This window comes from Podarcis cretensis (genome assembly GCF_951804945.1).
Source record: "Podarcis cretensis genome assembly, chromosome: 3".
Classification (NCBI taxonomy): Eukaryota; Metazoa; Chordata; class Lepidosauria; order Squamata; family Lacertidae; genus Podarcis; species Podarcis cretensis.
Window position 1 is genome coordinate 110186743 of NC_137172.1, and position 27559 is coordinate 110214301.

Sequence of the window (27559 nt, forward strand, 5' to 3'; positions counted from 1 at the left end):
GACACTGAGGTCCAGCTCCGGGGGCCTTCTGGCGGTTCCCACTCTGCGAAAAGTGAGGTTACAGGGAACCAGGCAGAGGGCCTTCTCAGTAGTGGCGCCCACCCTGTGGAATGCCCTCCCATCAGATGTCAAGGAAATAAACAATTATCTGACTTTTAGAAGACATCTAATGGCAGCTCTGTTTAGGAAAGTTTTTAATGTTTGATGGTTTATTGTGCTTTTAATTCAGTTGGGAGCCACCCAGAGTGGCTGGAGAAACTCAGCCAGATGGGCGCAGTATAAATATTATTATTATTATTATTATTATTATTATTATTAAGGCTGCAGGAAGGGCCACAAAACATACTACAGCTCCTGCTGACTCAACACCCTTATACCCCATACAAACTCCAAATCTTCATTACTCAGCCAAAGGCCATCACATACAAATGGACAACATGGGCACCAGCACTCAGCTAAAGCAAAGTACAGTAATTAAAACTAACAGCATAATCCATCAAAAACAACAACAAACAAAAATGCTGCTATCAGCTTAGTGACTTATTTAATATAGTCACTGTCCAGGGTACAAATCGGGGCTAACTTTTAAAGTTTCTGGTTTACTATTTAGGATAACTTAACCAACTATGCAATCACCCCACTATTTACTAAAGATGCCAACTTCACTAGATTTGCTTCAGTTCACAACAAGCAGGATGGTGTACCATATGGTCCCTAGAATATTCTTCTATTCTGATTTTGAATAGATTCAATTAATACTAAGGCATATTACTCCAAAGCTGTGTTCCATAGAGCAACAATCCCACTATTTCTGCTTGAAAAACTTTTAAGTGAATGGGGAATTAGCCTCCGATCACTTCCTTTTTGTTGTTGATTATTAAATTGGTATACCTCACCCTTCATCCATAGATCTCAGGGTGGTTCGCAACATAATACAATATAAAAACCCAAAATACATAATAAAAACAAGAATGAAAGACCCTCACAAACCAATAAGCCCCCCACCCCATTGTTAAGACAATGTTTCCTCCAGTGAACTCCACACCCTCTTTAAGCGATCATGAACTAGCAAAGACGATACCTAGATATTTAAATTGCTTAACTTGGGCGATCTGGTTCCCACTGATATTCTACCTATGTTGCCTCCGATTTATTCCAACCACCATGATATGTGTTTTACTATAACTGATAATTCAGATATGCAGTAGCTAGAAAAATCCCTTATGACCTTCCTCCAACCCATTTGCAAGGGTAAAGCTTGTCTGTCCCCCAAATATATTGGACTGAAAGAAGCACTGGATGAACTAGTAGCAATGTTGTTTATATATAAATTTAATCAGGAAGGCAGCAAGCAACCTTGTCAAACTCCCTTAAGAGTTGGAATGCTACTGGACAATCCTCCAGAGGGTCCTCCCTGAACTTTTACTAGAGTTTGTTGAGCCTTATAACTAAATAAAGCAATCAGTCTTTTATACCAGTTAAGGCAATTTCTTCCCACATACATTCCCTACCAACCAAACCAAAAGCAGCCTTTAAATCTACAAATGAAAAATATAAGGAACATTTCTTTATCATGGCCATAATACTTATAAACACTTATAAACCAGCTGAAAAATTACAAAGCAGGGTTCAGTTTTTGAATTCCATTCTCAGCCCAGCTTGCTCCTGTTTATGTCCTCAGCTCAACTCTTTGGTGTATTACTTTGCTTTATTAGGTGTATGCCTAGTATGCCATTTTCCTTAGTGCCTAAGGAGATAACTCAGTGTAGCGCTCAGAGAGTGTCATGGCAAGAATTATCCCTTGTTTGCCTTAACATACTATGATGGGGGTTTGTTTCCATGTTCAAATATACGCTTTTGAAGTAATCGAACTCAGCAGCCACGGTGACATTTTTACAATTGATACCAGCAATGAATAGGTGGGAGAATGTTTAAAACAACAACCATAATATGCACTGTATTTTGAAATTGTTAGAGTGGGTGAAAATGTTAGGATGATATACCATCACCAGCCAGTGCTACCTGTGGCTAGGCAATGCAGTCTCACAAGGGCTTGGATTTAAATCTATTAGTTCATGTGTGTCCATCCATCTTGACAGCAATTTAATAGAATCTTCACTCCAATCAGATTTACATGCGATCATGCACTGTATTCATGGCCGGCAGTGCAGCATTTAGCCTAAGTGTGTAATGCTCCAGCAAGTGTTCAGAGCAGGTGTTATTTCCATACCCCAGCAATTAAGATCTTCCTCCCCATTGCCTTTTGTTCTCCCGTTATTCACTTCATTTATACTCCAGTGTTACCTCAATTTGCATGTGTATAATTACACACACAGGGACGCAGGTGGCGCTGTGGGTTAAAGCCTCAGCGCCTAGGACTTGCCGATCGAAAGGTCGGCGGTTCGAATCCCTGTGGCGGGGTGCGCTCCCGCTGCTCGGTCCCAGCGCCTGCCAACCTAGCAGTTCGAAAGCACCTCCGGGTGCAAGTAGATAAATAGGGACCGCTTACCAGCGGGAAGGTAAACGGCGTTTCCGTGTGCGGCTCTGGCTCTGGCTCTGGCCAGAGCAGCGATGTCACGCTGGCCACGTGACCCGGAAGTGTCTCCGGACAGCGCTGGCCCCTGGCCTCTTAAGTGAGATGGGCGCACAACCCCAGAGTCTGTCAAGACTGGCCCGTACGGGCAGGGGTACCTTTACCTTTACCTTTAATTACACACACACTTTTCTATCACCTTTTTATGCAGCTGGAGTCAGTCTATAGAAAGCTGGAGTTAAAATAAGCTAGACTAAAATGCCAGACCCCTTTTTGTACTAAAGACTGCATCTCTAATTTATGCAGTATAGACCTAATTATTCTCCCTAAGTATCCAAACAATTATTGTGTAAACAGGTAGAACAAAAGAAACTGTTTTGCCCCAAAACTGTTCTTTTTTCATGAGCAGCTAAAAAAGCAGACCATTTTTCTTAACTGAAAGACTGGTGCACAAGTCTTCTCATTAAACCATACTTGCAGCAGCTAATGCAGGCATAGGCAAACTCAGCCCTCTAGATGTTTTGGGACTACAACTCACATCATCCCTGACTACTGGTCCTGTTAGCTAGGGGTGATAGGAGTTGTAGTCCCAAAACATCTGGAGGGCCGAGTTTGCCTATGCCTCAGCTAATGTATTAAATCAGTGGTTCTCAAAAATTTTTCTCTGGGCCACATTTTCAGAATAAAAATTTGCTCATTCCAGACCAAATTTTTTATTGCTAAGAAATGCATTGGAAAACAAAAAAGAACAACTCCGAGCAGTGTTTGATTTATAACATAGAAAACAACTACTTTATAATAGAAATATAATAATACTTTATAACATATTTACTTTATAATATAATAATACTTTATAACATAGAAAACAACTACTATATAATAGAAAACAAATACTTTATAATTGGATGTCATGGGACATCCAAAAGGTATAGAACAATGTAGCTACATATTTTGCAAAAAAATAAAATATTATTTTTTGATACTATCCTGAAACGTTGAACTATTTCTTTGATTGTCCTTGAATATTCCTGCCATACTTGTCATCCTCTCCTGCCACACCAGTGTGGCACATCACACCTTTTGAGAACCACTGCATTAAATCATCAAAAAGAATAGAAGGGCTTGAAGGTGGTTTCAAATGCTGGGTCACCTAGTATCTAGACTTCATATCACCTGGTGCTACCTCCCATAGCTACTGTACTCTCAGTTTCTGTACACATCTGCTCCTTTCAAGTCTTCCAGCATGGCAGAACAGGGGCTTGGATTGCTCTGCCCGGTCAAATTATCACATTGTGCTTGTTGTATTAAAAACTGCCTCTGTTTCATAAGACCAATATTTCATATAAGTTTGTTTCTAGGGACGCAAAAGAATTGAATAAAGGAATTTTAAAGTTTCAACTCAAAGTGGCGGTACAAGATGGATCTTTGTCCTGGCATGGAACTCTAGTTTTGGAGTTCCAGGCAACAGTTGTGCAAAACCAGTCTTGGCTACTCATTTATCAGCACTGCCTCTAGTTTTCTCTTTATTAGAGCTTTACCTACAGAGACCCTTATATTTAACCAAAATGGGAGAATTGGCATTTTAGGTCCATGGAATCGTGTTGCCAGTGTTTATATATTAATGCACGTTTGATATTTTAAAATGTAACTTTTAATATATATTTTTATTTTTCTGTTACCAAATTGTACATCATAAAACATGACTGACAAAAAAATGGGTCATGTGGGGTGTAAAATAAGGTTATTTTACATAATAATGAGGTGGTTACAGTAAATCATAGAACAAAAACCACTGGATCTGTCACTGAGCACCAGCCTACTTACTTTGAAAGGGACACTGATGGTTCAGAAATTAACATTAGACCAACATTTAGTGTGATGAAAAAAGTAACTTGGGCTGGCTTCCCCCACTCAAATGCAGCTGTGAGTTCAGAAGCATTTGCTTCCATTTTAAATTGTTGAGAGGACACTGGAGGCTGGGGTTAAAAGTACTTTAATCTTTTAATAAGAAATCTGGCTTATATTCCTACATCAATGTGGTGGTTAGGAGCTGCTTCAGTTATTCTATTTGAAGAAATTTTAAAATCACATCAGAATAAAATGCATAGCAGACACTAACTGAAACCCAACATTATGTGGCATCTTCACAAACTGTCCTGATGACACACTGTAATAAATGTGACAGCACCGTGTAGAATCAAACATCAAGATCTCAAGAACCAAAGGAACACAACTGCCCTCCCCTTACACCAACTCTAGGAATAGAGCAGTCTCCAGTATTTGTGAAGCAGATTCAATTATATAGGTGACTAGATAAGGGAAGAAAAAAATTATTCCTTTGCATATAACTAAAATAGCTACATTCTGGCAAGTACTCATGAGTGACATCTGCTCTATAGTTCTTATTATTAACATGTCTGACTTGCAGTTAAATATGTAGACATTACTCACTAAAGTGACTTGCTGAAAGACATCAGAAGCAACCCTAAGAAAGCCATATAATTCCATTATATACACCAGATACCCAGAAGCTACTGTTATATTTATTTGTAAAGGCACTTTGCAACCTGCTTTTTATCTTTTCTCATGAGAGGTAATATATAAATACTCAAAATAAATATTCCACAATTAATACATAAAACTAAAGGCTATTTTCAGAAGTTGAATAGCTTTACGCTGATTACACTTGTTCCTTGTATCTGCAATAGACACAAGATGGACTACACCACTGACTTTAATCTGACTTCATCTTGGAAGAGTACAGCTTGAAGATTTTAACATGCAATGATTAATTTAATTTTAACAATACCAAAATAGATTTCTACCCTTGCCTTGACCATTTCTAGTTTGGTCGTTTACTCCATTTTATTCTCTTCTCATTACGGAAGAAGAGCTCTGTTCAGAAGTAGAAGGATACTTTCTAGTTATAACCCAGTATTTTAAAAACTGTACAAGAAACTCTGCAGTCAAGAGGAAGCTTCAGGTTTGTTTCTCTTTAATAATTCCCCCATGCATCATGGCAACACATATTTGAAAAGTGAAGGGATTTTTAAAAATTGTTTGATACTGCACAGTGAGTATGCTGTCCCACTGTGTGCACCTAAAGTTGCTCTTTGGATCCAAGCCACTGAAGACAAGCAGTATGAAGTACCAAAGAGGTAGGCATGCCCCTGGAAAGAAATACGGTACAAAAATCAACAAAAGTTCAGCTTCGACTAACAAACTAGTAACTACAAAAGAATATGAGGTGCAAAAGTTTTTATGGCATAATTAATCTACAGTTGTCCTTTATGTAACTTGATATGTGAAAATCTGAATTTGTTTTAACTATTTCAAAACTTTTATATGTTTCACCTCAAGTTATTCTTCAGAACAGTATCAAGGTTATTATTCAGTGTCAAGGCAGTCTGAGTTCATGTTATCAAGCGAAAAAAGCTGGCTAAAGAAAGGATGGAATGAACTCTGGGAATTGGTGGTGTTGTTTTTAGTTGTGTCCAACTCTTTGTGACCCCATGGAGCAGAGCACGCCAGAATTGGTACCTGTAGAATATATTTGTTTGCAAACATACGTCACATTTGCACAATGGGCTGGATCCAAACAAGTTTTATTTAAACATAGTTCCAATTTAAATAAATGGGACAACATTCAACTAATTTACACATGAGACTAAGCTCAACTAATTTACCCAGCCAGATGGGAGGGAGATAAATAATTAATTTATTATTATTATATAAGGAATTCTATGTGTAAACTTTAAAATGTAGTGAGTGAAGCACTCCTATAGGAATACGGCCAAAAACAGCACAATGCAGCAATCTGCAACATTGTTTAATGCAAATCCTCAGCCCTCAACCTCTACAACACAAGGAACCAAAACTACTCCAGCATGGAAAGCAAAATTATAGATGCCATGATTCATCTTCTAAAGCACAATTATTAGAAGCTAACCTACCATCACTTTGGGTCTTGCTTTTCATTTCTTCCATCCATGTTGGGATGTCTTTCAGAGGAACGTAATCTCGTATGTATTCTTTACGCCTCTCCTCTAGTGTCATCTTCAACAAACGCTCTGTTAGAAAAAGTTAGTATACATTACTAGTATTAAAGTTAATCCGTTTCTATTGAAGCAAGGTTCATGAATTATCCTACAAATACCCACTTTTTCTTTCTACAGATGGAATAACATTTATCTTGGGAGAATATATGAGATTTCAAGAGTGTGTTTTTATCTAAGTTTTATTGCATCTTATACCAGTTTCAAAATTCAGGCAAACTGCACAAAAAGCTGTGATAAAATAGTTCAATTACACTCAGAAAGCATAATCCATCAACACCTTTATTTCTCAACAAGCAAGCTTCCAATGAGTTCTTGATGCTGTGACTTAGTTTCATTTCAGGCTTCCTTTCTAGTGTTTCTGGGCTGTATCCAACTAAGCCATACTTCTTCATGGAAATCAACAAACTTGTTAGTCATGTCTCTTTATTTCAATTGGTTTGTTTCAAGTATGAATTAGTTGGATACAACCTACAATAAATAAAAAACAGACAAAACAAATGTGTGCCATTTCTTATGCAACTTGAAGCAGTGCTTAAGAACTTGCTTTGGTTTTCATGGCTGCTTATTATTTAAAACTGAAGTGATCAAGGACTTCTATTAGGACTTGTCACTTAATTTAAAATGCTATTGAAATATTAGTTTGACAGGCAACACATATGCACTAATAAACCCACACCATCAAAGACATTCGGTTCACATAAAACACTTAAGATATTTACTCAAGGCAAGAGCTAATTTAAGGCATTTGCACCATGCCTCCAATCTACCTCATAAACATCAACAGCATCTAGTATTGTTATAAATACAGTTGTACCTCGGGTTAAGTACTTAATTCATTCCAGAGGTCCGTTCTTAAGGTCCGTTCTTAGGAAAAAATTTAACATGCACAGCCCTGTCCAACAGGTACAACTTTGATTTAAGTAGCATTAATACAATGAGTTTAAATATTATTTTAAGCTTTTTATATTATATTTAAGCCATTCATAAATAATGATCACAAAAATGTAGTGACATTTTCCAGTGAAGGGCTAATGTATTTGCTGTTGACAGAACTTTTATAAGTCTGTTAGTTAAAACACACACCATTAGAGAATAGCCCGTACACATACTAGCAATCATTTTCTCTCCTTTTGAATAGTTACATTTTAGTCAGCATAAATGCGCAGGTCAACATAAGCCTCTCCTGTTTTATTTATTTTACTTATTACATTTGTATACCACCCTTCATCCAAAGATCTCAGAGCGGTTCAAAGTATAAAAATGCAAAATAAAAACAAAATATAATAAAAACAAGAACAAAACAATTGTGTCCGTCTCTGTGGCTTCCGAAATTACAGGCCCACTCTTTAATAACCACTGTTTTTAAGACTGGGGTACTGCAATCAGCCCATCAGAGAAAAAAGAGCACATTTTGTGTTAGACAAGCTTCCATTGGTCAGAGTACAAGTTCAAAGATACTTTGTTTTTGTTTACAGTAGTAGTTTTGGTCCAATAGAGATTAGTTTATAAACTTTCATTCTGTTAGTTTCAACAACTGACAAGTTATTTGAAATGAAACTTGCATATTTCAAAGTATTTCCTGTGCTAGAAGAGCCAGCTTTAGCTGTGCTGTCACTGTCTGCAGTATCCTGACAATGGTTTTTAACACTGAATAGGGAGAAATCGAAACACTTTGGAAACAGAAGCAGTTATCATTAACTTTGCAGAGTACAGAAACTAAAGTTGTAAGCAGAGGCAGCAAACTTTCATTTCCTGACACAAGTATGAGAGGGTTGGTGCATGTGGGAGGGGTCTACTTCAAAATTCACGTCCCAAAGGTTAGGTGCCTTGCACCGATGGCAATACACGCCACCATGCCTTGCATTTCTTTACAGTGACACGTGAATGACAGAGAAAGCAGCAATCAATTTTTACCGTGTTTTTTGGGGAGCTCTGTGTTGCAGACATCTGAGTGAGACACAGGCGACCCAGCAGAAAGCAAGAACAGAGCAGAGGAGCGACCCAAACACAGAACCATGACAAGCTATAAACAGAACCACCCAGTGAAAGAAAGTAACACAGGTTGCCCGATGAAGAGAACAGCTGCATCATCTGCTTTTTTTTTTTAATGGGATTTTCTTAAATGAATGCTGTTTGCAATCAATCAGTGGCGTAGCGTGGGGGGTGCAGGGGGGGGGCGGGCGCACCGGGCGCAACATCTGGGGGTTAGGGTTAGGGGGCGCAAATCCATGGGTTAGGGGGTGCAAATCCACGGGTTAGGCGGCGAAAATTACTTGCCTTGCCCCGGGTGCTGACAACCCACGCTACGCCACTGCAATCAATAGTTTTGTTATTGTCGCTCTACCTTTGGAGAAGAAGGGCAAAGTCCAAAATATAAAAATGCAACTCCAGAACAGAGAACAAAGTCAAGAGGATAAGAGAGAGAGAGAGAGAGGAAAGCGTAGCTATTATGATTTTTCCCTCCCCAGCAAAACAAAAAAACCAGGCCATGCACAGGATGCATGCAGCCCAACTCATACAGAGCCCCTGACAAGGTCGTAGCACTTGGAAGGGACAAGATAAACCCCAAGGCGACCGTCTCCTCGTCACCTGCTCTGGCTCTCTCTCTTTCCCACCCCACCCCCCCCCCCCCACCAACCGCCCCCAACGTTCCCAACGGAAAGCCCGCGCCTCTTTCATGCCCTCTCCTCCTCGGCTGTCCCTGGGAAAGAAACGCGGGACCCAGTAAGAGAGGAAAAGTGAACTAAAACCACAACATTGAAAGGCAAGTGGCTGGGGAGGCCCAGCCAGATGGGCGGGGTACAAATAATAAATTATTATTATTATTATTATAAGGGAATGAGCGAGAGGAGGAGGAGCCCCGCTGCCTCGCCAAGGTAAGCCTGAGGTAACAGGAAGGAGACCTTGTCCAGGAAAGAGGCGGCGCGGCGGCGGCGGCGGCGGCGGGGGGGGGGCTCTGGATCGCGCGCATCCTGGAGGAGGGGGGGGCAAAGCGAACTCCCCCCCCCCCTTTTACCCGTTTGCCTGAGGAGAGCGAAGAGGGGCGCGCTTTAATGGGCGCGGATGGAGGAATGAGCGGGGAGGGGGGGGGTGTCAGTACCTTTCTCTTCCCTCCAGACCTTTTTCCGCTTGTTCCCGGGATACATGGTGCTGTGGCTGGCGGAGGCTTTGAGCTGCAGGTTCCCCAGGCTCACGGGCGACGGGGGAAGCGCGCCGACCCGGCTGCGGGGCTGGAGCGAGAGGGCACAGCTTGCTCCGCTGTGGCGGCTTCGGCGGTGATGCTCGTCGCCCTGCTGCTGCTGCTGCTGGGCACCTCCTCCTCCGCTCGCCTCCTCCCTCCTCTTATCTCTCTCACACACACACTCCCCTCACAGCGCTCGCCGACTGGGTCACGCCTCGCTCTAACCCGACAGACACCCCCGCAGCGCCCGCCTCCGCCGCCCGTTGGCTCCGGCAGACGCCGCTCAAGCGACGCGCCCCGCCCCCCCTGCGCCTCCGCCGCAGCAGCAGCAACGATTGCTTAAAGGGGCAGGGAGGCATAATGGAGGGAGCGGGAGGAGGGGCGGCAGGCAGGGCACCCTGACAGGCAGGGGGAGCGAGGGAGGGGCAAGAGGGAACAAAAGGGGAGGAGCTAGATCTCCATTGGGGTCTGCCACCTCTGTGCATCCTGCCACCCGAGGCACCCAAACCTTGCCTCATAGGTGGGCCGGCCCCAGGAAGAGTGGGCTTCTCTGTGCTGCCTGTGCAAGAGAAGTGACAAGGGTGCACCTGAAGTGGAGCTTACCATAAGGCACATCCCGGTGCCCAGAGGAAGAAGAAAAATGGGTTTAAGGCTTGGGTTTCGGAGCTGCAAAATACCTTCTGGGCACATATCCTTAAAGCCGCTCACTGCTGGGCTGCAGCTCAGTACCTTAACTGTAAGACTTATCGAACTTAAGTAGGGGTGTTACTTGCAAGTGGAGCAAGTAGCTAGGTATTAAAAATATTGTTACGTTCTCGCCAAGCACTGAGAAATTTGAGGTCTGTTAAAGTTGCCCGAGTTTGGTTCCCTTTGGAAGTAGGTCACCGTTAAAAGGTCGCAGGTGTTTTGTTGACATTTTGTAATATCTGCACTTATTTACACATACAGAGCGAGCAGAGATGTGGACATACTTAATAACACGGCGAACCAAAGTCCGCTGCTCTGATGTCAGATCTCAAGGGGACATCCAAAACTTTTAAGATGCTTAACAAAAGTCAGTTCTCTGTGCTATTTCTCGTGTGTGTGATTCTCGTCACACGGAAACATCTGCATTACCTCATCGTTAGATAGGGGTCTTCTGCTACCTTTTCTGATTTTTATATTCATAACATTCCCAAAGTGATTCTGAAGTAACAATTGTCTAACCATTTAGTTCCCATGGCAACCCAACAACAGAATTTACTAGAGGTGCCACATAATACTGTTCAGCATTGGTAAGAAGTCACTCATTTAGTGTGGCAGAGCACGCTACCTATTGAATTCAAGCAGGTGCCTTCACTGTACTCTTTTGTATGCCTGCTAAATTTTAATCTGTTTCAGTATTTTAGTATTTAACTTTTGTATGTTTAAAAGTATATTTTAAAACATGGTTACGTTTTTTTCTTGATTTACTTTTTTGTCTTTTGTAAACCACTTAGAGGTTTTTCTACTCATGTGGCGTATAAATTTTATTCATTTAATAATAAATAAAAGGATGTGCCTGGCCACATCTGGCCAGCCAGTTTGGGCAACATTCTGCCCAATCTTCTAACACCATGCATTCTGTCCTCCTACAGTCTGCAGTGGTCTGTTTTACTCACTCCTCATTCTACCACTTCTTTCTTCTTCATGTTTAGGCCCTCACTCAACAGGAGCTGTACAAATTTAAAGTGTATTAAAAGGTTCTCTGAACATCGCCATACTCCCACACAGCCTTTGGTAAGCCCATACACTAAAATTCTGTGGAATCATAGAGCAGACACCACCGGAACTACTTACCGTATTTATTTAGAGCATTTATAATCAGCTCTTTAGCCCAAAACATACCAGAGTACCGTACAGAATTATTATTATTATTATTATTATTATTATTATTATTATTATTATTATTAAGGTACTCTGGTATAATAATAATAATAATAAAATAAATAAATAAATAAATAAACAGTCCCAACCCTCAGGTTTACATTCTAGCACACTATGGCACAAAAATGAAAAAGGAGAGGGCAGCAAAAACAAGGAGCACTGTAAATTAGAGTTACAATTTTTATAAAGACCAACTGCAGAACTATAGCTACGGAGTGGGGGGGGGTGGGGGGAGCCAAGATTTTTGCCCCTGGAGAAGCCTCCAGAGGGGTGTCATTGAGGCTCCCAGCCTGTGTGTATGTGCATGGGTGTAGCCACAATTTTTGTTGGGGGGGCAGGCCCTCAATTAGCTATGTCTTTTTATTGATTTTTACTGACATGGGGGGGGCAGCTGCCCCTCCCTTGGCTACGCCCATGTGTCTGTGTCTATACAAATATGCATGGGTGTGCCAAACTGGATCTTTGACTCGGGTGAAATGAATCCTAGTTTTGTCCCTGCCAGCTGGAATGGAAACAGTTCAGGTAGCCTGATGATAGGTGACAAGGAAGAAGACCCAAAGGGCGGATGATCTCTCAGCAGAGCTTATAGAATAGTCCTTATTTTCCGCTCTCTGCGTTCTGCACTCTTCCTGGTTCGGTTTGGTCCAGGTGTTGCTGGGACTACAAAACCCATCAGCCACAACCGGCCGGGCCAACGGTTAGGGAATATGGGGGACTTGTAGTCCGGCAACTCCAGGTGCCCCCCCCCCCCCAGATTTGCATGCATCAAGAGTGCTGGTGTGCATTAAGCTTGCTGCCTTAAAACGATTGCCCAGCCCCTGGATTGGGGGGCGAAAAACAACACCCCCTTGCTGCTTCTGTTGCTGCCCAAGCAGCGGCTGCTGCCGACACCAAAGCACAACCGCCCTGCTCCTCCCCGCCGCTGGTTTCAAAGCGATCTGAATTTCGCTTTCCTCCCAAACGCAGCACGCGGGAACACCAGAGGCTGCAGCCGTCTTTTTCCGGGTCAGCAGGAGCAGCGGGGCCGTGATTGGCTGGCAGGAAAGAAGGCGGTTGCTAGGTAACCGCGTCAGGGCAGAACCTTGGGGAAAGCGAGGCGGAGCCGGCGAGGCGGCGGCGATGCTGGTGGCAGGCGAGGGCGGCGCCTCCTCCCCATTGGATGAAGGCGCCTTTGCGGGGCTTGAGGGGACGTCAGTTGACTTGGGAGGGCGCATAGTGTGGCAGGCTGTCCTCTTCTGTTCCTTGTAAACAGTCTGAGGAGCTCCTTTTGCAGAGGAGCGGCAGGGATGCCTTGCCCAGCCTAGCCCCTGGTCCTGCCTCTCTTGGGGGAATCCCAAAAGCCAACGAAATATTTGAGATGAAGGCTCCTCTTGTAGCACTGGTTTTGATGCCCTTCTGGGTCACAGTGCATAGTAGGTATCTGGTATTATCCTTGTTTTTATTGTTTTATTTAAACACACACAAAAATCTTAATTCACACGCTCTTTAAAAAGAACTTTTTTAAAAGGCAGTTGTTGATCACTAAGCATCTTATCTGGAGGGAGAAGAAGGGGTGTCTACTTGACTAAAATGTTGGGGGGCAGGTAAGCCCTACCCCACATAATCACATAATGTGGCACACGCACATGATTTGAATGGCAATGCCCATTAATTTGGGCAGTCCCATCAAATATTTTATTAGGGGCCTGAAGTGACCCCTAGGAGTTGGCTCTTATAGGAAGAAGAATGGAGGTATTTCTAATTGAGCACTGATTCAGATGTGACACTTCTTCCCGTTTATGCCCATATTTTATTTTATTGCGTAGATACTCCACTTTTTCTCCAAAGAGTTCAACGTTGTGTGGATTGCTCCCTCCCTCCCTGTTTTATTCTCACAACTCTGTGAGGTAGGTTAAACTGAGAGACTGTGACTGGCCCATGGTCACCCAAGTGAGCTTCATGGCTGGAGTGAGGATTTGAACCCTGGTTGCCCAGGTCTTCATCCAACACTCTAACCCAAGGGTAGGCAACCTAAGGCCCATGGGCCAGATGCGGCCCAGTTGCCTTCTCAATCCGGCCCACGGATGGTCCGGGAATCAGCATGTTTTTACATGGGTAGAATGTGTCCTCTTATTTAAAATGCATCTCTGGGTTATTTGTGGGGCCTGCCTGATGTTCTTACATGAGTAGAATGTGTTCTTTTGTTTAAAATGCATCTCTGGGTTATTTATGGAGCATAGGAATTTGTTCATATTTTTTTCAAAATAGAGTCTGGCCCACCACGTGCTCTGAGGGACGGTGGACTGGCCCACGGCTGAAAAAGGTTGCTGACCCCTGCTCTAACCACTACACCATGCTGGGGAAAAGCCATGGAATTACCACATGTAATAATCACACATGCAGCTTTAATACTGTAATACAGTAGTACCTCGAGTTACAAACGCTTCAGGTTACAGACGCTTCAGGTTACCCAGAAACAGTACCTCGAGTTAAGAACTTTGCTTCAGGATGAGAACAGAAATCGTGCTTCGACGGCGCGGTGGCAGCAGGAGGCCCCATTGGCTAAAGTGGTACCTCAGGTAAAGAACAGTTTCAGGTTAAGAACGGACCTCCAGAACGAATTAAGTTCTTAACCCAAGGTACCACAGTAGTGGAAACAGATTTAGAAGTGGCATCACTGACTGTTTCGTTTCCGAAAAGCATGGGAGTGAGTTTGATTGCATAAGACAATAGCTTTTCAAATACTTGGAGGCAGTACTATAGCAGGGCTTGCCAGCCTTTTGGGGCCAGTGCATTGGCATATTTGCAGACCTGAAAAACTGGCATAACCACAAAACACACACTACAGGCAGGCACTCATACATGCACACTCACTCCACACTGCCACCAGCGATTAGGCTTGAATTAGGGGGGAGGCTGCAAGCAGGAAGGGGAGGGTATTCCCCCTTCCTCAATCACCCTTTCCACATTGTAGTTAGCCTGGGGGGGGGGAGCCTTTTATTGGCTGCAGTAGAAGGGATCTTTGAAATCTAATTGTGATGGGAGGGTGTTTGTAGTGGTGGTGGTCAAATCACAGCTAGGGGAAGCTACCACTTCCCTCTCCAGCTATACAGCTCCCCCAAAGTCACAATTTGATTTGAAAAAGCCCTCTGTTGGCTACAATGAAAGGCTTCTTTCAAGCTTAACTCTAGCAGGGGTAAGAACAGGAGAGCAGGACCTTGCAGGCACAAGAGAAAGGCTATACAGGGGTACCCACAGGTGCTGTGTTGGCACATCGTTTCCAGTAGTAAGCACCTTCACTTTTTGTGCTCTCTGATCAAACAAGTTGTGCAGTTTAAGCACTACAGACCTGCATTCAGTGGAGGGCTTGTTGTCTTGAAGCCCTATTACATGCACAGTCAAACCGACGTTCACACATGAGCTTCTATCTAATGACTGCAGCTAGTCATTCTTTCAGCCTCATGTTTGAAAGTTGAATTCATCCCAATCTAATTGTGCAAATTATGATTCCCCATTTCAAGATGTATCTTAGAATTTCTCAAACCAGCCCTCAGAAATATGGCCAACACTGCTGCAGTAAAGGTTTAAGTGACGTGTGTTCACTAGAGACAAAGGCGTACCTTGTGCCCTTGGCAAGGAGCTGTATTGGTGCCCCCTGTCCCTTGCACCCTTGGTGTCCTGCTGGGGAGGTGCCCCAGGAGCACATTGGTGGGTGGGTGGGCTCCTAGTCAGTGGCGTAGCGTGGGGGGTGCAGGGGGGGCCGGCCGCACCGGGCGCAACATCTGGGGGTTAGGGAAATCCACGGGTTAGGGGGCGCAAATCCATGGGTTAGGGGGCGCAAATTACTTGCCTTGCCCCGGGTGCTGATAACCCACGCTACGCCACTGCTCCTAGTTACTCCGAGTGGAGAGGCATGATGTTTGTGGTCCCCTGAGCCTGTGCCATTGGTGGGGGTAGACCTGGTCGCCCCTAGATATGCCCCTGATTGGAGAGTGACCTAACATTTTACAGTTAAACTAGCTTCATCATTAGATTCCCATAGGAGCAGCCACCTGAGAAGAGAATTGAAAAGATAAAGTACCACTCTTGAAAAGTCCTACTCCTTGCCCTACCACCTCTGATAAAGAGGGTTTGATGTTGGCCCTCATGTGCAGATCCCAATATATTGCAGTTAAAATAAACTATTGGCTCCCCTCTCCCTGAATTATTTATTTTACTTTCAAAATCAGTAGTAATATAGAAGCAGACTGGTGGTGAAAGGAATGCTGTATTTTATTGAGCACTCCAGTGGCATATACTCCTAAATTAATTTTTAAAAATGTAGAGTTTTGTCTTCCTTCCAGCTATATTCTGCCATTCAAGCATATTGATTCAATGTTTGAAGTGAAATTGAATTTTATCAGAAGCAGTTTTGCAATCCGCTGTCCTGATGTTTACCAGTTCTTTTTGTACATGCAATGAGGAATTTCCACAATGGAGCGAACAGCCTCTTTCCTTTTCACCTTTTCATCCCTTGCTCATTCGATTTGTACAGGTATCAAACTATTGATGCCAGATTAGGCTTAGTGCCACAGTAGTACTAAGGAGAAAGTTACTCCTGCTGCCCAACAGAAATAATAAACAATTAGAATGTACGGTGCCTTAGTGCAACACTTCAGCCTTGCAAATAAGTGCCAATTATTTACTAGCCCACAAGAAAAATGCTGCCTATTTAAACAGAGGAAAAGGAATTAAAAATAAGGAACAGTCTCTCACACATACACATGCACACACACAAACACAGGCAGAAAGATGGAAGGTAAAGGAAAGTCAGCCTTCTTTTTGGCTTCTGTCTGACTGTAGATCTGTCTCACACCCTAAAATGCATAGTTCTGAAGAATAATTAAAATTATGTTCAGATGTTAATAACTATCCTCTGTAGCATGCGTCTAGTCTCACAGTTTATAAGTAAATTGCAGAGCATTCAAAAACCTTTAGAATGCTAGAGTTGCCAAACAAATCTATAGTTTCTCCAAACCCAACAAGGAGGATTACTCTCCTCTTCCCAGACATTTAGAAGTGAACAGTGAGACAGCTAAAAAGGGAAACTATATTCTATTTTTATAATTTAGGGGGGAAACCTTACAGAGGTGAACACAAATACGTAAGTCAGGGGGGAATGAGCTGAATAATATTCAGTGCCAGTTGTGACAATAACAATCAAGGAGACTGATGCTATATTTTCAGATGAAGCTGACTGCTTTTCTGAAAATAATTCTCTTATGCGCCTCTTGAAGGTTGCCAATTTGTGACTGACAGAGGCCCAGTGTTTTCAACAGTGGCCGAGCATGCAGAAATTCAGCAGGTGCAGCTTTCTATTAGGAAAAGCTGCACCTGTTAGATTTCTGCCTATTGTGTAGCTATTACAGTTATGTGGAAATCCTAATATTGGTTATCATAACATATTTTTAAAGTGATTGTTAACTGAAACTGAAAGTCGCAAGCTTTGACCAGAGATGTATGTTTTAGCATAAATGTCTGCATTTCTGTTCCCAGTTAAGGCTGCAATCATACCTAGGAGCAAGTCCCAGTGAACTTAAAGGTGTTTTTTGTGCTGTTAGTGTGGTGTTTTTCATGCAGGAATCTTTGTAATTAAAATACAAAGTTTCTTCAAAAGAAGGGGCTACTTCATTGTCACATTGTATATATTTTCTGCCTCTTCAGTCTAATTTGTATGATTTAATGATCAAGTTGGTGTACAGAAAATCCACTGGCCATGTAAAACTATTTCTTTCTCCTTAAAATATAATGCTTTGAAATAAGTTGTGTGGAAGCATCCACAGTATACCTTATTAACCAAAGAGTAAAGCAAAGCAAAGTGAAAACTGTTATACAGTGGTACCTCTGGTTACGTACTTAATTCGTTCCGGAGGTCCGTTCTTAACCTGAAGCTATTCTTAACCTGAGGTACCACTTTAGCCAATGGGGCCTGCTGCCGCCGCTGCGCAGCCACCACACCATTTCTGTTCTCATCCTGAAGCAAAGTTCTTAGCCCGAGGTACTATTTCTGGATTAGTGGAGTCTGTAACCTGAAGTGTCTGTAACCCGAGGTACCACTGTAGTAGTAATAGTAGTAATAACAACAACAACAACCAAGAGTATTTGATGGGTCTTTTATCCAGTTTTATACATTGGTGTTGTATCTTCACATTTGGTGACTGCGTTTTGTAGAGTCTGCCATTTCTCTGTAGAATCTGTTTTCTCAACTCTATAAGTCTACTACACCCCCCCCCAAAAAAAAACCCCCACAGGCCATTTGATGCTGTCAGAATAATTTAGCCTGATGTAATTCTACTAGCTTTTCAGTCTATTAAAATGCTGGGGAAAGGTTTCCATAATGAGTAGAAAGTAGAGCTGACACAATGGATGGGAGACACATACAGTGGTACCTCGGGTTACATACGCTTCAGGTTACATACTCTTCAGGTTACAGACTCCACTAATCTAGAAATAGTGCTTCAGGTTGAGAACTTTGCTTCAGGATAAGAACAGAAATCATGCTCCGGCAGTGCGGCAGCAGCAGGAGGCCCCATTAGCTAAAGTGCTTCAGGTTAAGAACAGTTTCAGGTTAAGAACAGTTTCAGGTTAAGAACATACCTCCGGAATGAATTAAGTACTTAACCCAAGGTACCACTGTATTCAGTTCAGTTTGCATTTAAAGGTGAACTTACCTATCCACGCTAACCAAAACAATAGGGAACTGAAACATCCATTAGCCATATGCAATTCTCCAGCCAAGTAGAATGTACAAAAATGCATATAGTAAGGTAAAGTGTGCATATAAATGTATATTATATTGGGGGGAATTGCCTTGCAAATATCTGTATATGACGTAAAATTGCATTTGAATGTATTAAGAGAAATTTGCCCTAAAATGCTGGTTAATTTTAATGAAGCCTTTCCCCTCCCCCCCCCAAAAAAAATTGAAACCATTTGTGGAAATGTGGCAAACCAAACTTGGAAATGTGAGAAATGGAAAGAAGCCAAAATCGACATACAGCCGTACCTTGAAAGTCAAACGTTTTCAAACATTTTGGCTCCTGAACGATTGAAACCCGGAAGTGACTATTCCGGTTTTTAAACGTTCTTTTGGAAGCCAAACGTCCAACGGGGATTCCACAGCTTCCAATTGGCTGCGTGAGCTTCCGACAGCCAATCAGACACTGTGCTTTGGTTTTCGAACATTTTGGAAGTCAAACGGACTTCTGGAACAGATTTCGTTCACTTCCAAGGTCCGACTGTATTTGTTTGTTCCTAGGGAACACCACCTGGAGTATCCTAATCGTGAATAAATTGGCAACTGACTGGTGTGGGACTTTCCATGAATGATAGGGCGTGTCTGCCATTTGTGCCCATGTGCACTATACATTTAAAGCAGTAGGATACCACTTTAAACAGCCACATCTTCCCCCAAAGAATCCTGGGAAGTGTAGTTTGTTAACAGAGTTGATAGGAGACCTCCTATTCCTCTACTAGAACTGCAGTTCCCAGAACTTCCTGTGAACAGGGATTGATTGTTAAACCACTCTAGGAATTGTATCGGGTTGGGTAGGAATAGGGGTCTCCTAAGAACTCTCAGCGGGGACGCAGGTGGCGCTGTGGGTTAAAGCCTCAGCGCCTAGGACTTGCCGATCGAAAGGTCGGCGGTTCGAATCCCTGCTGCGGGGTGCGCTCCCGCTGCTCGGTCCCAGCGCCTGCCAACCTAGCAGTTCAAAAGCACCTCCAGGTGCAAGTAGATAAATAGGGACCGCTTACCAGCGGGAAGGTAAACGGCGTTTCCGTGTGCGGCTCTGGCTCGCCAGAGCAGCGATGTCACGCTGGCCACGTGACCCGGAAGTGTCTCCGGACAGCGCTGGCCCCTGGCCTCTTAAGTGAGATGGGCGCACAACCCCAGAGTCTGTCAAGACTGGCCCGTACGGACAGGGGTACCTTTACCTTTACCTTTAAGAACTCTCAGCACCCTTAACAAACTTCGGTTCCTCGGATTCTTTGGGGGAAGACAAGACTGTTTAAAGTGGTATGATGCTACTTTAAATGTATATTGCAGACCTAGCCAGCATGAAAAATGGTCAAGAATGATAGGAGTCTAGTAACCACATTGGCACCTTGTTAACTGGAGGGTTTTTAAAAAAAATCCTGTATCTGAAACAATTACCAGTATTTCATTGTAGTCAGTCATTGGCTGACATGGTGGTCTACACTGTTAGATTCTGCTTGTTATCAGACCATTAAAGCCTCTCTTTTGCAGTGTTTGAAATTAGTAGGCATCTGTTTTTAACATTTTAAACATTTCAGTTAAAGGAGAGCCAGTATCAGCATAGTAAGAGCTCTTAGGTTTTTTTACTTGCTTGTTCATCTTGCTTACCAAACAATGTTATTATCTTCTGTAATAAGAGATCTGCTAGGATAAATGTGCAACACTTTGCTTGGACTAAATATTGCCTCAAGTTTACTAATGTATGACAGTGGTTCACTCTAACAAATGTTAACTAACTGGTTCACTTTAACTAATGTTAATCTTGTTCATTCATAAACCTTTGCGTATTTGCCACCCTTAGGTAATTTCAAGTTCATTTTGTCTGCTTGGATAACTGCAAGAATCTGGAGAAATGGTTATATGGTCCCTAGAGCTTTATTATTCTAATTAAACTTGTCAGAGAAATTATTTTAGGTCCACCAGATAACATAAAAATTAAGCTTCCAGACAAAAGAGAGTATTAATTTATAGCTGGTATGTTTGTTCATGTGAATGTCATTTTGTATTATACTGTATATGAAAGAAGTCTCTGCTGCTCAGTTTTCTTTCTAGAACAGCTGCACTTCACAGGGAAGTTAGAAACAAATACAGAAGCTAAGAGAATTCAGTAAACTAGAAAAGCTATTTATCCCAGCAAAGTTGAATATGTCAGGGGTTCCCAGATTGTGGTCCATTGACCACCGGTGGACCAAGGTCTCATTTAGGTAAACTGTGGTGCGTCTCTGGATTTGTGGTTGCAGACAGGAGATGGTATAGCCATCCATTAAATACTTCTATTGAATTTTAGTGTTTTTTATTGCTCCCTTTATTTGTTATATCATGCTTTATCTTACTGAAACCTGAGCCTATATGGAGAGAATGCAGAGCATTCTCAACCCAAGAAGGTCCTGCTCCTTCCATTGCTACAGGCTTGGATTCATAGACCCTAAGCACCGTGTCTGACCCTCTCTGCAGCATGAAATGACAGCACACCTTGAGCTCTGCCCTCCCACTCCAGCTTGCAAAACTGACACTTTTTTACCGTTCGCTTACATCACTGTCCACTGCAAATCTGGAACTTACTTCCCCACTTGCACTCTGGCGGAATAGTCTCTCTCTCTCTCTCTCTCTCTCTCTCTCTCTCTCTTTACTGATCTGTTCTCTCTGTGTGTCTTTTCTTAAGTCAATGACTAGGTCATTCCCGTGATTACCTCTTGATGGCTTTTCTGCCAGGCAGTTTCCTGGACAGGGAAAGCCAACGATTTGAAGTATAACTTTCACCAACTCATACCAATGCTATAACATGATGCATTTCCTTTCTTTTTTAGGCAATGTACGTGCCCATCCTATTTGGTAGTTTGGGATGTGCTTAGCAATAAACAAATCTTGTTAGCCCAATCCATTATATTAAATTATTATATATATATATATATATATATATATATATATATATATACACACACACTATATTATATTTTTCACTCTATTAGACGCACCGGACCATAAGACGCACCTAGTTTTTAGGGGAGGAAAACAAGAAATAAGAAAACAACACAAAGCATCCTGAGCTAAGAGGGAGCGCTCCTCCATCTTCGCTCAGGAGGCTTTGCGGAGCTATCCCTGAAGCCAGGAGGGCAAGAGGGATTGGTGCGATGAAGGCTCTCCTTGCCTGGGAGAGGCTGCTCGCAGCTAAGGCTCCCCCAAGAGCCATGCTTCCTTTAAAGAGTGCACGGAGTGTGTGTGCGGCTCTTGGGGGCTTTTCCCCAAGGAGGAAGAAGGGTAGCCCTTCTCCCTCCTCAGGGAAAAGCCCCGAAGAGCCCCACACACGCTCCACGCGGCTCTTTAAAGGGAGCGCTGAGCAGAGCCTCCCGCCTGCATTCGCTCCATAAGACGCCCACACATTTCCCCTTACTTTTTAGGAGGGGAAAAGTGTGTCTTATAGAGTGAAAAATACGGTATTTTAAAGGGTTAGATCCTGACCTACTGTTCTGCAAATGGAAGGGCTCCTTTTGTTGGTGAGCATTATTGAGATCCAGTGGAGGCTCCACAATGGAGGAAGAGAAAGAGAAATAATTTCCAACTATTTCCCCTTCTCCCTGTAACCCCCACTACCATCTTCCATGTTGATCCAGAGGGTCCCACGACCCTCCAAAGCAGATTTTCAGGCAGCATAGGGGATTGCAGGAGGAAGCCTGAAAGAATGTACAGTTCTTAGCCACTGTTAACAACCCTGCTCCAATTCATTTTAATGCTCATTTTGGCACATACAATGCTCTACATTTTTGAAAGAGATCCTGAGGTTGAAACTGAATCCTTAATGACTCTTTCAGGTTACAAACTCGTCTACCGTCAATTTACATTGATTACTTTTTTGTAATATCTTATCCTTCAGTCGCCTTGAGTTAAGGAATACCAGACAATCTCCTGGGCCTTTATTAGTTCTCAATCTATTATTTTTTATTCTTTCCTCTCTTTTTTTAATCTGAAGGAGGTTCAAGAAGGACCAGTCAGAATGTAACAAAATAATTTCTTTGTAAAACTCTCATTGTGGGTTTTTTTTTTGTTTTGTTTTTTTGTGTGTGGACCAAGATGGCTTCCTTTGTTTTACTGTAAAATGTTCTTGTTTCTCTGTAACACCTTTTTGTTAAAAGTTGTACTCTATTTGATGTCTTTATTGTTTTCAGAATCAGAAGAAATTCTTCAGAATAAGAGAGGAGTTAACATTTCAAAAGAGGTAAAGCACTACCGCCTTTTCAAAAACTGCTTTGTTTGTATATGAATTGCATTTTTATTGTGCTTCTTAAAGTATATTAAAATAAACAACAAATAACAGATTTTAGCACATGGCTCCTTTCTGTATGAGACCAGTATAAATAACATGAAGATTCAGTCTACTATTGGGTAAATTACTAGATAAGGAAAGAGAAAGTAAATAATTGAAAAGAAAAGAGATATGTACTTGGAAATAACAACATGCTGAGTAAGACAGTTGTTGAAGTCAAGGTTATTGCCCCAAACTAGTAATAGATTGAATCATACAAAAATGTGTTTTGTACGGTGCACATGATGAACTATCCATCCAGACAATGTTAAAATGCATTCGGTTGGATCCAGATTAGGGATGTAATCCTAATCCCCTTCCCCTTGATGGTTGAGTGGCTGAATTAGGATGAAACATAGTTGCCTCTCTACCAGCCTCCACTAGCAGAGAGGAATACTGTTGGAAGTCTCTGCCATGGTGGAGGCCCCAGTTTTGCCTTAGCAGGTAGAAAGCTACGATTGGCCATTCTGCCACCTGCAGTAGCAAGCAGAAAGCCACAAAATAAGGTGTTTTGTGGCACAACCCACAGTGGCTAGAATCTGCTGGATCCTAAGCTTTGTGGATTCCCCAAAGGATCCTTTAAAATATCCACAGAAATGCGAAAGTAATTTTCTAAGAAACTCCATGTAGAAGTAAGATTTTCAGCTTCCCACAGGCTCTGAAACACAATTCAAAATGTGTGGGGTCTCTGGTTTCTCTTCAGATCGTATAAATCTTTCACCTTTTACAAAATGTGTGGGGTCCTCGCCTCTAATTTAACTTTAAATTACAGTACAGACAGGTGTATTTGGGGGAGCACAGCCAGTTCAGTCGCACTGGGTGTGGAGCTTCAGGGATGCTGCAGGGTGTACTGCAATGGAGTGCAGGAGATAGAGAGGCGCCACTGAAATTTGAGACCCCAAGATCTGCAACTGTTACAGAGCAAGTCCTCCTTGGGAACAATGGGAATTAATGATCTGTTGCTCTCAGAGGGATATTGTTAAGTTGTGGGCGAACATATCAGAGGACACAGCAATTCTTCAAACAGCTCTTCTTTATTCAAAGGCCAGAACAGAACTGAACTGAGGAGCTCAATCAGCCTGCTTATATAGAGCTCCAGAACAATGTAACTATAGCAACTTTCTAAAACTATCCAATCACTGAACATCACTTTCGATCCTTCATTTGCATACCAACTATCCAATCACTGAACGTCACTTTCGATCCTTCATTTGCATACAAACTATCCAATCACTGAACGTCACTTTCGATCCTTCATTTGCATAACTATCTACAGTATCCCCCTGCTGGCCCAGGGTGAGAACTTCAGTACATAACAGAAATGTGCAGCAAAAACATGCATGCGTCCAGTGCCCTCAGACCACCTGGTGCAGGCAGCCAGAATCCACGGACTGGAGATTCTAAAGTGGACTTCATTATCTGATCCATCTTATGATCTTCCCAGATTAGATCACTTTGGTATCCGACCTAAGGATTCCATCCCTACCTCCTAGCGATTCCAACAGTTCTGGGTATTCACCTTGTGTCCACCAGAGTTGTGGCCCTTTTAATGTGGAATTTATCACCTTATGAGATAAGGCATGTTCCAAGCATCTACTCTTTCAGATAACATGCTCCAGACCTTTATTTACCCAAGCCTTTTCTGACATAAATATTTAATTGCTGTCCGCTGGTCATCTTCTGGTGTTGCACTGTGTTATCTTAGCTGTATTGTTTCTGGTGTATGTTTTAGATGTATTTTTGGTTTTCTATACACTATTCTAATGTTTTATAATGTGAGTGGTTTATAAACCTTTTAAAATAACAATAGTTGTTTATATTATGTGGAAGAATGATGCCCATCCCTGTTTGTTTTTGCTGTTTTTATGTTGCTGTGCTAAACATACAGGTGAGCTCAGAGCTTATTAGCTATGTTTCTCCATGCTATGAGATTTTTGTGTTTCCTTGTTAAGTTCTTGCTTCATTCCAAACGGTCACAGTAACTTCATTCTGCTGAGTGCTTTCTGCCTACTGCCTTCAGCAAAGTTGACTTTGACTTACACAGCCTAAGTGATAGATGATATAGCTGATGAGTAGTTGTTTCTTATTCTCAATGCAAAATCCCTTCTAGGGAAAATAAAAGAAGCTGCTGCAAAATGAATCATTTCATGCAAATAAAAAACCTTGACTGGGGATAAAAGTTGCCTCTGATGATTATGCTCAGGTTGATCAAATCAAATAACTGAAATACAATTTTGAGTGTGAATAGCTAAAGCTCATTTTAGAGCTGGAAATGAAGCAAAGCATGATTAAAAAACAATTGAATTTTGTTAAAAGTGAAAGAAGAGGCACTCAAGATGAGCACATTTTGCATATCATCCCGCAAGTGACATTACATAACATGCTCCACAGCAATGTGGGATGTATGCAATGTCATCTGGGCAAAATTAAAAACCACTTAATTATTTGTAAAGAAAGCGTAAAGAAATTATTTGTAAAGAAAGCCATTAAAAAAATTGTTCAAATCCCTACTGTGAAACTGCTCGGACCCAGGCCTATAAAGCATGGAACAAGAGGGAAATTACTCAGACCCATGCTTTCTCGACATGGGACAAGCGGAAATGTAGACAAACCCTTTATGAGCAACTAAGCAGATTCTAGGACCTGACCAGACAACGATTTCTTTCAATTTTGAAGATAGATTTAATATATAAATTCATTTTCTTGCAGGAGACCCTGAACAAGAGTAAAAGATTAACAGTTCAAGATTCATTTTCATCAGAAGGTAATCATTTCAATTCAAAGCTTAACTGTCTCCTACTCCCTCAGATCTTTTGTAGGTTCTCTCGGATTGTTAGGCAAAATTTGAGCTGTAAAAGCTTTCTGAATCAGTACAGTGGTACCTTGGTTTACGAACTTAATTCGTTACGAACTTAAGTCCGTTCTTAAACCAAAGCGTTCTTAAACCGAGGTGCGCTTTCCCTACTGAGGCCTCCCACCGCCAGTGCCCTTCCACCATTCAGCTTCTGTTCGGCTTCCAAGGCAAAGTTCGCTAACCAGAATATCTACTTCCGGTTTTGCGGATTTCATTCACTGAATAGTTCGTTAACAGGGCTCTTCATAGACCAAGGTACCACTGTAAATTTTTAAAAAATGTTTTCAATAGAAAAAATAATAAAATCTCCCTACCCAGTTTTCTCACGACTCTGCTGTAAAATCTCACTCAGTTCAGGGTTGGCAAAATGAAAGCATAATGAGACAATGTTCTATCAGGGGTGCCAATAGGAATTTTTGTGTGCCCAGTACCCTGTATGTGGATCAGGCCCTCTAAACCACTTGCAAAAAGAGAGCACAGATTTGTATAAAATTTGCACATGCTTTGCATCACATGCAAATTTGTGCTCTCTTTCTCAGGTGGAGAGGAGGACTCAAAAATAAATCAGTAGACACACATGTAATAAAATGTCTGACAGAATCTGAACAGGGGAAGGTTTTCCTATATTTGTATTTATATACTAAAGGTAAAGGTAAAGGTACCCCTGCCCGTATGGGCCAGTCTTGACAGACTCTGGGGTTGTGCGCCCATCTCACTTAAGAGGCCAAGGGCCAGCGCTGTCCGGAGACACTTCCGGGTCACGTGGCCAGTGTGACATCGCTGCTCTGGCGAGCCAGAGCCGCACACGGAAACGCCGTTTACCTTCCCGCTGGTAAGCGGTCCCTATTTATCTACTTGCACCCGGAGGTGCTTTCGAACTGCTAGGTTGGCAGGCGCTGGGACCGAGCAGCGGGAGCGCACCCCGCCGCAGGGATTCGAACCGCCGACCTTTCAATCGGCAAGCCCTAGGCGCTGAGGCTTTAACCCACAGCGCCACCTGCGTCCCTATTTATATACTAGAAATGTTTAACATGTTGAATGTATGCCACACAGCTATTGAAGGCACAAGAGCACAACTTTCCCCCAGTGCCACTCTTAAATGAATACATGAATCTTTTTCAAGGCCAGCCAAGAGCTAACAGCAGAGAGGAAATCTAATATAAAATACTGCTACATCACAATTGCATATCTACCTGAAAGTGAACCTCATTTTGTTCTGTGGAACTTACTCCCAGGTCAGTCTGCAATCCTATACACACACATCTGGGAGTAAGTCCCAATGAATTCAGGAGGACTTAACATCTGAGCAGACACATCTAAGAATGTTAGCTGATAATCAACATCATAATCTCAATGTGAATTTTCTTACTCTTGATTAAAATAAGGAATAGTATATTGATCATTTCACATAGGTTAGATAATAACCACCACAAAAAACCACAATAGTATATTGATCATTTCACATAAGTTAGATAATAACCACCACAAAAAACCACATCTTTGGAAGCCCATGCTTTTTATAAAAAAATGTCAATATTGATTTTCCACTGAAAAATAGGAATCCATGAAGATGTGCTTGTCAACTTGACTGCATGTTTTAAAAGAATGCAAAATGTGGCATGACTGGCTATTTTTGCTCATATCAGAAGAGCAAAAACATTTGGGAGCAAGAAGCGCTGACAGAACTGGGGAAACTAGGTCGGACAATGAAATGGTCAGCAATTTGTGAATGGATGCAAACTTTATCCAGAACTTTCTTTGACACTTTATAAATATCTAGTTATGAATCGCAGAACCCCATTCAGCTCACCTTAGAGAAGACGTCCATTTTTAACTTCATAAGCACCAGAGTTTTGATTCCACATTCCTAAGAGTTTAATTATACATGACCATGGGTGCAACGGGGGTGGGGGGCAAGGAGGGGCAGCTGCCCCCCAAACCAATAAAAACCAA

At 42.2% G+C, this 27559-nt stretch overlaps 2 protein-coding genes across 8 annotated transcripts in view; one reads left to right on the forward strand and one right to left on the reverse strand.

Moving 5' to 3' along the window:
* Positions 1-10028, reverse strand: part of MACROD2 (mono-ADP ribosylhydrolase 2) — a 992621-nt gene extending 982593 nt beyond the window's left edge. The window contains exons 1-2 of one of the 4 annotated variants that reach the window (XM_079969959.1): positions 9692-10028; positions 6487-6603 (exon numbers count right to left, since the gene is read on the reverse strand). In XM_079969959.1, coding sequence (XP_079826085.1) covers positions 6487-6603; positions 9692-9737 — 163 coding nt within the window. In that variant the 5' untranslated portion in view covers positions 9738-10028. The remainder of the gene's footprint in view (positions 1-6486; positions 6604-9691) is intronic. The other 3 variants (XM_079969958.1, XM_079969957.1, XM_079969960.1) reach the window with 3 other exon arrangements.
* A 2768-nt stretch (positions 10029-12796) lies between these two features.
* The window catches only part of SEL1L2 (SEL1L2 adaptor subunit of SYVN1 ubiquitin ligase), a 44389-nt gene continuing 29626 nt past the window's right edge, over positions 12797-27559 (forward strand). For 3 of the 4 annotated variants that reach the window (XM_079969860.1, XM_079969861.1, XM_079969862.1), the window contains exons 1-3: positions 12797-13089; positions 22616-22665; positions 25462-25516. In XM_079969860.1, coding sequence (XP_079825986.1) covers positions 13035-13089; positions 22616-22665; positions 25462-25516 — 160 coding nt within the window. In that variant the 5' untranslated portion in view covers positions 12797-13034. The remainder of the gene's footprint in view (positions 13090-22615; positions 22666-25461; positions 25517-27559) is intronic. The other variant, XM_079969859.1, reaches the window with a different exon arrangement.